Here is a 12690-nt window from a genome sequence, read left to right as displayed (position 1 = left end):
TCTTTATGACTGAGATCATATCAGCCATCCATCTCCGAAAGGAAGGGGAAGAAGGTGATTTCTATTCCCTCAAGGTAAGTCTTTTGGCGACAATCATCCCCAGCATCAGAGACTAGGAAACAAATAGTAGATTGCGAGCAGCCAAATACTGTATAGCGAGACCAGCTTCCAAGGGGAAGGATCTTTTATAGGCCTTTGAGTACCAGGAAATGGTTAATACAAGAGAATGTAATTTTAAGGTGATTGGAGAAAAGTATCTGGGTGGTGGTCAAAAGTAGGATTTTTTTTTATCCAGAGCAACACACACAAAATGCTGGAGGAGCTCAGCAGGCCAGGCAGCATCTATGGGAAAAAAAAGTTGCTGCCTGGCCTACTGAGTTCCTGCAGCGTTTTGTGTGTGTGTGTGTTGTTCGGATTTCCAGCATCTGCAGACTTTCTCTTGTTTTTTTTTTATCCGGAGGGTGGTAGGTGCATGGAACACACAGCCAGGGATGGTGGAAGAGGCAGATACATTAGGGATGCTTAAAAATCTCTGAGATAGGCACATGGATGAAAGGAAAATGGAGGGCTACATGGGAGGGAAGCATTGGGTAGGTTAAAAGTTTGACACAACATCGTGTGGCCTGAAGGGCCAGTACTGTGCAGCACCAGTCTACGTTCTAAATCAGGGTAGAACGTCCAGTGATCGGTGGGGTCCTGGGAAGTGTTGTAGAACAGAGGGACCCAGGAGTGAAATTAAATTGGTCCCTGAAAGGGGTGTATATGTAGCCAGATGGGTGAAAAAAGTGTTTGGCACACTTGTCTTCTAATTTATACCCCACCAACCTTATTCTGCTTTCCCCTCCAGCCTGAGGAAGGGTCTCGGCTTTTGTGTTTGCTGCTCAAGATTGACAGCATGTGTAGAATCTCTTGTATTTATTTATGCCCAGCTAATTAAGATTGGAAGTGCAAAATCGTACAAACCGACTGGCACAGGGTATTTATGGGTGCAAAACTAAACAGCACAGGAAGGGAACTAGAACTGCATCAATTCCAAAGGTACATCTTAGTTCTGCAATTCCCTCTCTTTTTGCGAATCTCCCTCCGGCAATTTCATATTACCATCCAGCCTTGTACCTGTGAACCTCAGTGATCAGGTTTAGACTGGGGACATTCTGATTGAACAGTCGGAACGTCAATCATGATTACATCACGCAGAAGCCCCGCTTCCCATTGAAGTTACGGGACGTCGATCGGCCCTCCGCCGATCTCTCACTCTGTGGTCGCAATGTCAATCACGCTCGACGTCAGAGGAGGCGTTGCCCCCGGGGCGACGGGGCTTTCGTGCCAGGGATTGGCTGGCGGGTCACTGTCAATCAAGCGGTAAGCGGCGTGCCCGCCTCCTCTGCTGGCGGTGTTGAGGCGGGAGCATTGGGAGCCATTGCTGGCGGTGGCCGGGCCTCTGATTGCTCAACGAGGGTCCGATCTGCCCCCCGGGACAGTGCGAGGACGGGGAGGGAGGCGTCCGTGAAATAAAAAAAACATACAGACGTGCACCAGAGAGGCCGAGGCCTGTAAACTCAGTTTGGCGGAGGAAAGAGAGGGACGGCAGTGCCGATGGCGGATTTCGCGGCGGCTACGGCAGCGCCTCCGCACGCAGTGGGTACCGGCGCGGCCGGGCCCGGGGCGGCTGGAGCCACCTTCAAAAAGCCGGACGCCTTCGCCGATGCTGTGCAACGGGCCCGGCAGGTCTGTCCGAGGGGAATGGCGGGGCTGCGCGTCGGGTAATGAGGTACCGAGAGAGGGCTCCATGCGCGGGAGAACAAAAATCGAGGTGCGGCGTGAGGGCCGGGGATGGCCAGGCCGTACCGAGGGAGCCCCTTCCCCTTCCCCTTCCCCTGAACCCCACCGGCACTCGGGTGAACGTGGGAGAGCGAGCCCCTTGTCATTGAATGGGACGTCGAGCGGGAATTTTACTTCACTTGCGGGCGGCAGGCCATGCGCCCATTGTTGGCTGGGCCACCAGACAGCCACACTGCCGGATATTGGGGTACCTAAATAAGAATCTCCACTCTCCCCCCTCCCTCTTTCCGCTCCTTCATGTTTCCCCCTCCCTCCCATCCCATGCCATCCTACCACCCCCTCCTTCCTCCCCTCCTTTCCCATCCCACCTCCAAGGTTCTGAAAGTGAAACGCACATCGCACGCTTCGTCCTTCAGCACTAGAGGTAGTTCTACTGGTTAAAATTAGATTTCTTTCTCTCCTGAAAATCATGTGTAAATTTTTGCACTTCCATAATTTGCAGTCCACTTTAGAGCGAACGTAACTGAAACGATTTTGCTTGGGCGCATTTGCATAGAAAATGCGCTTTACTTCAGTTCACTTTGTATATAATATCAAAAATGCTTAGACATTGAATTCGAGAATTTGAACAATTCGCACTATGCCTTCAGCTACTGAGGTTCTAAGCTGTGGAACTCCTTTCCCAAACTGATTTTTGTCATTATTCTTAAATCTCTTGGTCGCTTGCTCTGAAGTTTCCCTGTATGGTACTGCTGGTTCGACTTTGTTAGAATAAGCACCTGTGAAATGTCTACGCTGATTTTGGCGCACTGAAGGGACCATTCAAACCAGGTAGCGTCTGAAGGTAGATGAAGGAGAGGGTTCATATAGATCTGGTAATTTGTACTCTTGATAGATCACTGTTATTCTTTCTTAGTCACTCCTTGGATTCTGCCTGACTAGTTCAATGTTTCTGCTATTTTATTTCCAATTTCCACCATGTTTAGGACTTTGCAAATAAAAAGTTGGCTTTGGAGTTAGAATGTCAATGGAAGGAGAGTTTGTGTTTTTGATCCTGAGCCAATCTTAGTTTATGCTAAAATATTAATTCTGTTGAATTCTATCTGTCATCAACTTTTCAGTTTTAGGCGCAGTAGTTTATTCAGCATTTTCAGTTTTACTTCACATTTCCAATGTCCAGTGCCATTTAAATTTGGCTTTTCACTCCTTTGGGGAAATTGAAAATCTTTATGATGGTATCGAGTGGCAGTGATTCTGGTTTGAAGGCCTCATTTCTGTTTGAATGGAAGCGTATTCTTACTTGACTCAGCCAATTCTTTAGGGATTGGGATGGATAGCCTCTTCAGATTAACCACAGTTTTATTTTGTTTATTTTTACTTCAACAGGTGTTTTTTTTTTAAATTAGCTTTGGAAGAAAAACTGGTTCAAGCAAGTGGTATTAAATGCTAGATAAAACTTCCTCCTATCCTACCCTTAGAATAAATTTCTGTATGTTTTATTGAGGTAAGTATTTGTGAAGTCACAACTCATCATAAGAATTATAAAATATATTTTATGGGAAGGACAATTGTAGTGTTAGGCACTTCAATGCAGAAATAGGCCCTTATGGCCCATCTAGTCAGCTGAACTATTCTGCTTAGCCTCATCAATCTGTACCTAGACTAAAGCACCCCCCCACCATACTCCCATCCATGTACGTAGCCAGACTTCTGTCAGAAGTTTCATTTGCACTTGCATCCGCCACTTCCACTGGCAGCTCCTTCCACATTCTCACCACCCTCTGAGTGAAGAAGTTCCCTCTCACGTTCCCCTTAAACATTTCACCTTTCACCCTTAACCCATGACCTCTAGTTCTTGTCTCGCCCAACCTCAGTGGAAAAAGCCTGTTTGTGTTTACCCTATCTATACCCCTCATAATTTTGTAGACTTCTATCAAATCTCCCCTCATTCTCCTATGCTCCAGGGAATAAAAACCTAACCTATTCAACTTTTCCTGATGACTCAGCCCTGGCAACTTCCTTGTAAATTTTCTCTGTTCTTTTTTCAATCCTATACTGTATTTTTCCTGTAGGCGGGAAGTAAGAAACAAGTCTTTTTACTTAACATTTTGGACTTCTTCAATATGTTATCACACACTTTTGTTTGAAACTGATTTTTGAGTGTCCTGACGCAGTCTAAGGTTAATGTCCAGCTCTGGGTACACATGGCCTGGTGCTGATAAGGTACTTGGTGAAATAAGATTTTGGGATGGGTGTATGCGGGATTTAAGCTCAAACAGCAGCATAAGGTTTACTTTAAATCCTATCGTTAATACATGAAACATGTAAGAGTTGCGGGGGGGGGCGAGGGAAGCTTAAGAATTCAGATCTTCATCTGCTGAAGATCCCTGGTGACCAATATTTTAACACAGATTGCTAAAACTGTAGAGCACCCTAATGTTTGTCCAGACTTGGCTTGTGTCCAGAGAAATACCTTGAAATGTATCGTATTAGGCTGAAGTACTGCCTTTACTGGGGTTCGTGATGATTACACTCTACTATGCTGGCAAACAAGTATGATGTTATCTATACAGAAGAAGAATTCTGATCCGAGATGAGTGAATGGGTCTGTATTTACTTGGTAGAAAGAGAGATTGTCAAGGTGGTTCGTGTCAGTTCTTTTCATGTGACAAGAGAGTGTAAGAAGCTTTAAAGAAAAGTGGCCTTTGACTGGAAAGTTAGCAGTGATTGATGTGCATCTGGAAATTGTACAATGTTTTGAGAATCAATTTTTAATAGTAATTAGAAAGAAGTAACTTGCAAAGGTAATGAGAAAGCAAGTATAATTTCTTTTGTATTCTTTTCAGTTGTGACTAATAAGATTTAGTTATGCTCCCCACCCCCATTTTCTGTAGTTTCTCTGAACGAGATGACAAGCTGGTGCCCAGTCAGGCAATCTTGGAACTGTATGTGCTTTGATGCCAACATTAAGATACTTACAGTTGGATTTGACAATGTTTGCGATATGTAATAAAATAAAGGTTGTGTGTTTGGAATGGCGATCCAAACTGAGTGAAAATCCATACACACTGGGATGATGTTAGCTGCTAAAAGTATTTGTAGTTCATTGACATTCAGTAAAAAACACTTTTGCCTTTAGTTATTCTGCTTAAATGTGTCTCCATAACTACAGCACTGTGGTTGATTCCTGACAGTTCTGCAAAATGATCCCAGCCAGCCAACTTAATTTCCCCACGAACATAGATTGATTAAGCACAGTAAAGATTAGAAGTGCTCAACGTGTTAGGCAGTATCTGGGGAAACAACTGTTTCAGGTTGACAACACATTCTCAGTTCTAATCAAGAAACTTCTGATCTTAAATGTTTTTATTGTAATCTTTTTCCTTTTACCTACTCTCTTTGAACTGCTAAATGTTTCCAGCATTGTAGTTCAGCTTTCCAGCAGAGGGTTTAAAAAATTTTTTTTGGGTATGGTGGATTGACAGTGACATCTACATTGACTTTCATCCTACCCATATTACCTGAAAGAGAAAACAGTTAACCTGGACTCATGACATGTAATTGTCTAATATTAATATATAACCACCTACAGTGTTTCACAGGGGTGTCATCAAACACAAGTGAAGATTCTGGAAGACTGGATATAACTGTGTGTGATAAGAACCAAGGAGATTACAATTCAAAGCACATTTGTTATCAAAGTATGTTTACTGTATACAACCCTGAGATTTGTCTTCTCCACAGACAGCCATGAAACAAAAAAACATGGAAAATGTTAAAAGAAAAAACAGCAACAACCCCCCCCACGCGCAAAAAACAGATCGACAAGTGGCAACAAGAAAGAATGAGTGAAAACGCAGAATATAAAACACAAAATTGAAGAGCCCATATTCAGTTCAGCTCAGTGTTTGCTATCTACAGGCCACCAGCCCTCAAACCACGTCAACGAAGCCCTCCTCAGCACCTTTCTCCAACAGCATCAAGGAGAGAGATCCATTTGAGCACAGGGGCCTTCCTTCAGGAGCAGCAAGTGCGAGGGAGTGAGAGACTCGCGCAGACACGTTCCCCCGGCAGCAGCGACCAAGAAGCTGGTAGATGGTGCTGAGCGCTCGCTCACCTTTCCCTGTTCACCTCGGTGTTTTCAATCTGCCTTAGTGAGAAATGGAGTCGGTTATGGTCTCTGAGTTTCTTGGCCTGGAGGCCGCTCACCTGGAACCTTTTTGGAGACAGCAAAGTGCCAGGTTGTTCAATCGGCCTGTAAACACACCATCAAACTGTAGATCACAGGCTTCAGTTTGGTACCAGAAAATGAAGCAGCAGAAGAAGTAAAATGAACAGTTTCGTGGACCACTTGGAGGATGTTGCACATGGAAGCGTTGTTCGCTGGCACCATCTTCATCCTGATTTCTTGAGAGGTGGGAGGAGGAAGGCATTGGGATAGAATTCACAATAGCTTTGTTACATTTACGTAAATATTTCACCCAATAATTTTATTCCTGACTTTTTGTTGTGTGAAACCTTCCGTATTACTGGTGCAAAATGCATCCACATTTTTTGTCTTAAGCTTTGGAGGCTGTTTATAGAGTAGCTTTAACAAGTGTGATCTTCGCTGGCTTCCTGTTCTGGGAGTGAATCCACTTGGCTCTAAGCAGACGTGAAGTAATGCATTGAATATGCTTTGCAGCCAGTTGCCAGAGCTATAGATGCCTTTGCACTTTGTTATTTCATAAAAAAGTGTGGTATTAGCACTTAAGTAGGGAATTAAGATGCTAAAACGAGAAAGTTGTGTATGTTGACAATTTCACACCAAGGACTCTGCTCAGTATGAACTCTCCTTTTTCAGAAATGTAAGCAATATTTTTTTTCACTCTTTGGAGAATTGACTGTAAGACTCTGTTTGACTCTATTCCCTGACTAAAAACAAGGAAAAGTATCACAGTCCCACTTGAAAATTTCTTGTGAAGAATCGTTGAAACAATGCAGATGCTGGGATAAAAAGTGTTGAAAATGTTCAGTAGATTAGTCTAAAGCTCCAGATGCAGTTAATATTTTATGGATGATGTTTCATCCAAATAGGGAAAGTTAAATATATTTTAAAATATATATTTAATATATATTAAATATATAATATGTATATAATAGAGGACAAAGGGAGCGTTGGTGAGGATAACTGGCACAGAAGGTGGGGGTGATGGTGAAATATTGTGGAAATTTATTCGTAACAACTCAGATGCTGGTACTCTGAAATTAAAGCAAATAATGCTAATAACTTGGAGGTCAGGCAGTGACTGAAGGAAAAAAATGTTAACATATCCTTTCTTCTGAACTCTAGATTTTTTTTGAATTTCAAAATATACTTTATTCAAAAATTTATAGACAATAAACCATTCAACGACTCTCAATCCTTTACATACGTTTCCCTTATGGTCCCTAGATATCCGTACTTTGGCCACCCACGTGGCAATCTGTTGCTTCACCTTCCCACACCATTGTTGGGTATACTCCTCGCCACCCGACCCCTCCCACTCCTGCAGGAGAAGAACCCTAAATTGTGATCCTTCCCCACCGGGCCCTTGCGATGGCTGCAGCAAGTTTCAGCGTGTCCCTCAGCACGTACTCCTGCAGCCAAGATTGTGCCAAGTGGCAGCATTCTCCCACGGGCATCTCCATGTGCTGGAAGATCATCAAGTTTCGGGCCGACCAAAGAGCATCTTTCACCGAGTTGATGGTCTACCAGCAGCACCGGATGTTGGTCTCCATGTGCGTCCCTGGGAACGGCCTGTAGATCAGAGAGTCCTCTGTTACGCAGCTGCTGGGGATGAAACATGACACTAGCCCATCCATCCTCCTCCACACCTTCTCTGCGAACTCACAGTGTGCAAAGAGGTGGGTCACAGATGACTCCTCACTGCAATCCTCCCGTGGGCAGCGGGGTGTGGAGGCGACGTTTCGGGCGTACAGGAGGGATCTGACTGCGAGGGCCCCTCTCACTGCCAGCCAGGTGAGGTCTTGGTGCCTGTTGGTGAGATCTGGAGATGAGGCATTTTGCCAGATGAACTGGACGGTCTGCTCAGGGAACCACCCCACTGTGTCCATCATGTCCTTCTCCTGCAGTGCCTGCAGGACATTATGTGCCGACCACTGCCTGATGGCCCTGTGGTCAAAGGCGTTCTCCTGGCAGAACTTTCCTGCGAAGGACAGGTATGGCGGCAACGACCAGCTGACTGGGGCATTGTGCAGGAGTGGGGCCGGACCCGTCCTTCGTAGCCAGGGCGACAGGTAGAACCTGGGCACATAGTGGTACTTGGTGCCCACATATCTGGGTTCTACACACAGCCCGATGCAGTCACACACAACGCTGGCCATCAGGGTGTGGGCAACATTGGGGATGTTCTTGCCCCCATTGTCCAAGGACGGTCCGTCTAACCCGCTCCATCTGTCAATTAAAAGATGCCAGGAAGTAGAAGGGTGTTGCACAAAATCTCCTTGTTTGTTTTTTTTCTCAATACAGTTGAGACCACATCACAATAATTAGAAGAATTGCGAGTGAGTCATGTCTTCACCTGTAGGACTGTTTAGGTCCTTGCATGGTGGGAAAAGGCAAAAAGCAGCAATTGCATCTTGGTCAACTGTGTGAGAAGGAGAGTGGAGTTGTGGAGAAAAGTCGTTGCAATGCAAGAAGAGGAAATGTGCTGGATGTTGGGATTATGGTGTAGGTGGCAGAAATGAGAGGAACATCCTGTGAACAGAGACTGCAGGACTTTAGTTAAGAGGCGTCCTGTACTTGAGTTGTGTGGGAGGCAAATGGGAGAGGACAAAGAATGGGAAAGGAATGAATGTAGTTGGGAGTCTTAGATAAAGGACATGTTAGAAAAAGTTCAAAGAAGGGCACTTAAGCGGGAATACTCATTATTGTTAGTTTTGAGGCCCAACGTGATTGATTAGAAGTGGTGATACTTTGTTAAATCCTGTAACAAATCCTGGCTATCTCTTGGAAAAGATGACAAGCGTAAAAGATTGGTGCTAGTTGAGATGGAACTTGTTCTTGACTTTTTTTTTCCAACTTTTTTTTGGGATCTGGCTATCACTGGAAAGGCCAGCATTGTTTGGTTGTGAGCTGCCACCTTGAACTGCTGCAGTGCCCTAGTGCAAGTATTTGCAGCGTTTCAGGGAAGGATACGCTGGGATTTGGACCCAGTAATGTCGAAGACCGGGCGGTATACTTCCAAATGAAGATGCGTGTTTGCGGTCTAACCTGTAGGGGACGTTCATGTGTGCTCGCTGCCGTTGTCAAACCCAGTGGTAGAGGCTGCAGGCTGGTGAGATGCTGTTGGCTTTGCTCAGATGAACAAGTGCAGTAGGTGATGTATGTGTTGCAGCCACTATATACCGTTGTTAATGGTACACAAAAGGATTGCAATGGTAGTTTGATGGCATTGAGCTGTTTGGGTTGAGTCTGAACATCCAGGTAAGTGGAGATCATTCCACTGTGTTCCTGACCTGTGCCTTTGTAGTTGGTGAAAAGACTGGGTTATCAGGAGTGAGTCATTTGCTATAGGTTACCCAGCTTTGATTTTCCATTAGGTACATTTAATGTCTAGAGAAATGTATACCATATACATCCTGAAATTCTTTTTCTTCGCAAACATCACGAAAACAGAGTGCCCCAAAGAATGAATGACAGCTAAACGTTCGAACCCCAACAGCCTCCACCCCCACCAGCAAAAAAAGCATTGGCGCCCTTCACCGAGCGTTATAACTGATGTATGTTGGTCATGAGAAATTGTAGTGTTAATGTCAATGAATATTAAGAGCAAGTGACTGGGCTCAGTTGGATGCGATCATTGCCTAGCTCTTCCTTGAAACACATTAGCAGCCAGTTAACAGCATGTGATAATGAAGCTCAGAGGCACAATTGTATATTTTATTTTTACACCTTTTGATCTGAAGCAATAGTATATTGTTCCTTAGATTCTTGGAATAGATGTCTTTGTCCAGAACATTTTTTGTATTGTTATCAATTAAAAATAGTTTAAAGATTAGCTTTATTTGTTACATATACATCGAAACACACAGTGAAATGCATTGTTTGTGTCAATGCCCAACACAGTCCAAGGTAGTGTTAGGGGCTGCCCACAAGTGTCGCCGTACCTCTGGCACTAGCATAGAATGTCCACAATTTACTTATCCTAACCCATACATCTTTTGAATGTGGGCGGAAACCCATGCGGTAACGGGGAGAATGTACGATATACTTAGTGCCAGGAATTGAACCCCAGTCGCTGGCTCTGTAAACACTATGCTACGTGAGTCTTCTCTAAAATGTCCACCACTCTCTGAAATATAGAAGTCTGGCACCAAGGTTGATGCTGCTTAGAGCTTGATTCTGCTTACCTACTGAGCTGAGCTTTGTTGGTCCTCAAATGACCCATCATGGGGATGATCCAACAGGCTTTACTTTAAGTTGATACTGCTAAATTTTTGGTTTGGATATGTATTTATACCAGTTAATCATAATTATTCACAAACATTGTTTGTGTTGAGGACTCACTTGTCACCCAAGAGTGATACCTGGAATGGTTCTCTTTGCAGAATGTTTCAAAAGTACTTGAGAACTGTAGGTTGAGGATTCAAAGTTTAATGTAAATTTTATTATCAAGGAAACATGTATGTCACCACAAACAAACCTGAGGTTCATTTTCTGTGGGCATACTCAGAAAATCTTTAGTATAGGAACTATAACAGGATCAATGAAAGATCAACCAGAGTGCAGAGGACAAACTGCATATGCATGTATAAATAAATAGCAATAAATAACAACAATGGGATGAAGAGTGCTTAAAGTGGGATCATTGGTTGTAGGAATATTTTAGTAGTAGTAGGACAAGTGAGTGTAATTATCCTCTTTTATTCAAGAGCCTGATGGTTGAGGGGTAGTAATTGTTCTTGAACCTGGTGGTGTGAGTCCAGATGCTCTTGTACCTTCTACCTGATGGCAGTGGTGAGAACAGAGCATGAAGTGGGTGGTGGGGATCTCTGATGATGGATGCTGCTTTCCTATGACAGGGTTTCATGTACAGTGCTTATAAAAAGTATTCACACATCCCCTTACCCCTGCCAGTCAATTTACACTCCTCTACCCATCTATAGACGTTTATCAAAGTTTTAGATAATCTTTGCAGATTCCTAAGGAAGTAGAGGCACTGTCATGCTTTCTTTGTAATTACATTTGCATGCTGGGTCCAGGACAGGTCCTCTGAAATAACAACACCCAGGAATTTAAAGTTGCTAAACCTTTCCACCTCTGATTAAATTGATCCATGCCTAGTCATAAAAATAAGGAAAGAGTTGGGGGGGTGGGGTGCAGGGCAAGTGGTCTGTAGTCTTGTCATTTGGAAGTTATTTTACCCTCATCATATGGAGAAGTCCTGGATTTTCAGAAACAGGACCAGAATAAGGTGTGTGTCTTCAACAGCTTAACTTCCCCACTGTGCTTTCAGTCGGAGAGAGCAATAACCAGATTGGGGAATGGACATGAAGCCATGTTGTTAGAGTTCGAGGTGATCTGACAATGAAAGTAAGGTACTGAGGTTACTGGAATTCTGAAAATGTTTGAAATACACAGGTGATTCTGCAGATGTTGGAAACCCAGAGCTATGTGCATACAGTTCAGGTATCATCTATATAAAGGAACATTTTAAATTTCAGATTGATAACTGATAGTTTGGCTATTTTGGAAAAGTGGTGAAATTGAGTGAAGTGCATAAGATGCTGAAATAAATGAAGTTGTCTAGGAGAACCAGAAGTGGAAGAGGCTGTTGAGTCACAGATGAGATGGGAGAGTTAGGAATGTTCTGTATTTAGAATCATAGTGCACAGAACTGCACCCTTGGCTTACCATGGTGACTGAGTATCTGTCGTTTCTGGTTGCATTTACCTGCACTTGTCCAGTTGCTTAATACATTTTGTGAGAATGCCTGCCTCAATGTTCAAATTTTTTTTTAAATTTCAGACAACCAGAAGGTATTCCTACTAAGCTGCTTACTCCTTATAATCTTATTTGATCTGGACTTTGACATGTTTGCTGGGGTAAAGTTTCTTGTAGACCACCATATCTGCCTTTTGTAATTCTTGAAGATGATTGCACAAGAAGATGGGTTGTTAGTGCTGTGTGTAAATGAAGATTCAAACTTAGTGGACTCAAATGCCAGGTTGAATTAGATTAGAGTTCATGGTTCATTTCCTTAAAGGATGGGAATTGAGGTATTTGGGGTAGAAAATAGAGCAAATAAGTAAGTAGGTGGTGAGAATGCATTTTAAGGTTGTGTGGTATTTTCTCAATGTGTTTGTGTTTTCATAATTTCGTACCTTCACTGAGATAAAGATGGGTTAAAAACCTGTTTTCCTTGTATGTGCAGAACTGTGCAAAAGTCACATGTTTAAAACACTTTGTAAAGCAAAGGTGCTTTTCAAAAATAATGCAAGGAAAAGTTTCTAAATATCAAAAAAATTACTATAAAAAGTAGTGAACAGTTTTAAAAAAAACAAATCAATATTTGGTGTAACCACTGTTCGTCTTTAAAACTGCATCAATTCTCTTAAGTACGATGTCGTGTGGTTTTTTTAATAAGAAAGTCGGTTGGTAGGTCGTACTAAGCATTTTGGAGAACTTGCCACATCTCTTCTGCAGACTTTGGCTGTCTTGCTTACTTCTGTCTCACCAGGTAATCCCAGACAGCCTTGTTGAATTGGAGATCAGGGCTCTGTGGAGGCCGTACCATCTGTTGCAGAGCTCCTTGTTCTTTTCGCTCAAGATAGTTCTTTACAAACCTTGGCCGTGTGTTTATACAGGTTTCCCCCGCTATCTGAAGGTAGAGCTTTCCTATGAAACGGTTCGTAAGCCAGAAT

At 43.3% G+C, this 12690-nt stretch overlaps 1 protein-coding gene across 1 annotated transcript in view; it reads left to right on the top strand.

Annotated features, from left to right (window-relative positions):
* The first annotated feature begins 1376 nt into the window (after window positions 1-1376).
* Window positions 1377-12690, top strand: part of khsrp (KH-type splicing regulatory protein) — a 52087-nt gene continuing 40773 nt past the window's right edge. The window contains exon 1 of the mRNA XM_063035897.1: window positions 1377-1728. Coding sequence (XP_062891967.1) covers window positions 1597-1728 — 132 coding nt within the window. The 5' untranslated portion in view covers window positions 1377-1596. The remainder of the gene's footprint in view (window positions 1729-12690) is intronic.

The sequence above is a fragment of the Mobula hypostoma genome, chromosome 29, assembly GCF_963921235.1.
Source record: "Mobula hypostoma chromosome 29, sMobHyp1.1, whole genome shotgun sequence".
Lineage (NCBI taxonomy): Eukaryota > Metazoa > Chordata > Chondrichthyes > Myliobatiformes > Myliobatidae > Mobula > Mobula hypostoma.
This window is presented reverse-complemented; position numbering and strand designations above follow the sequence as displayed.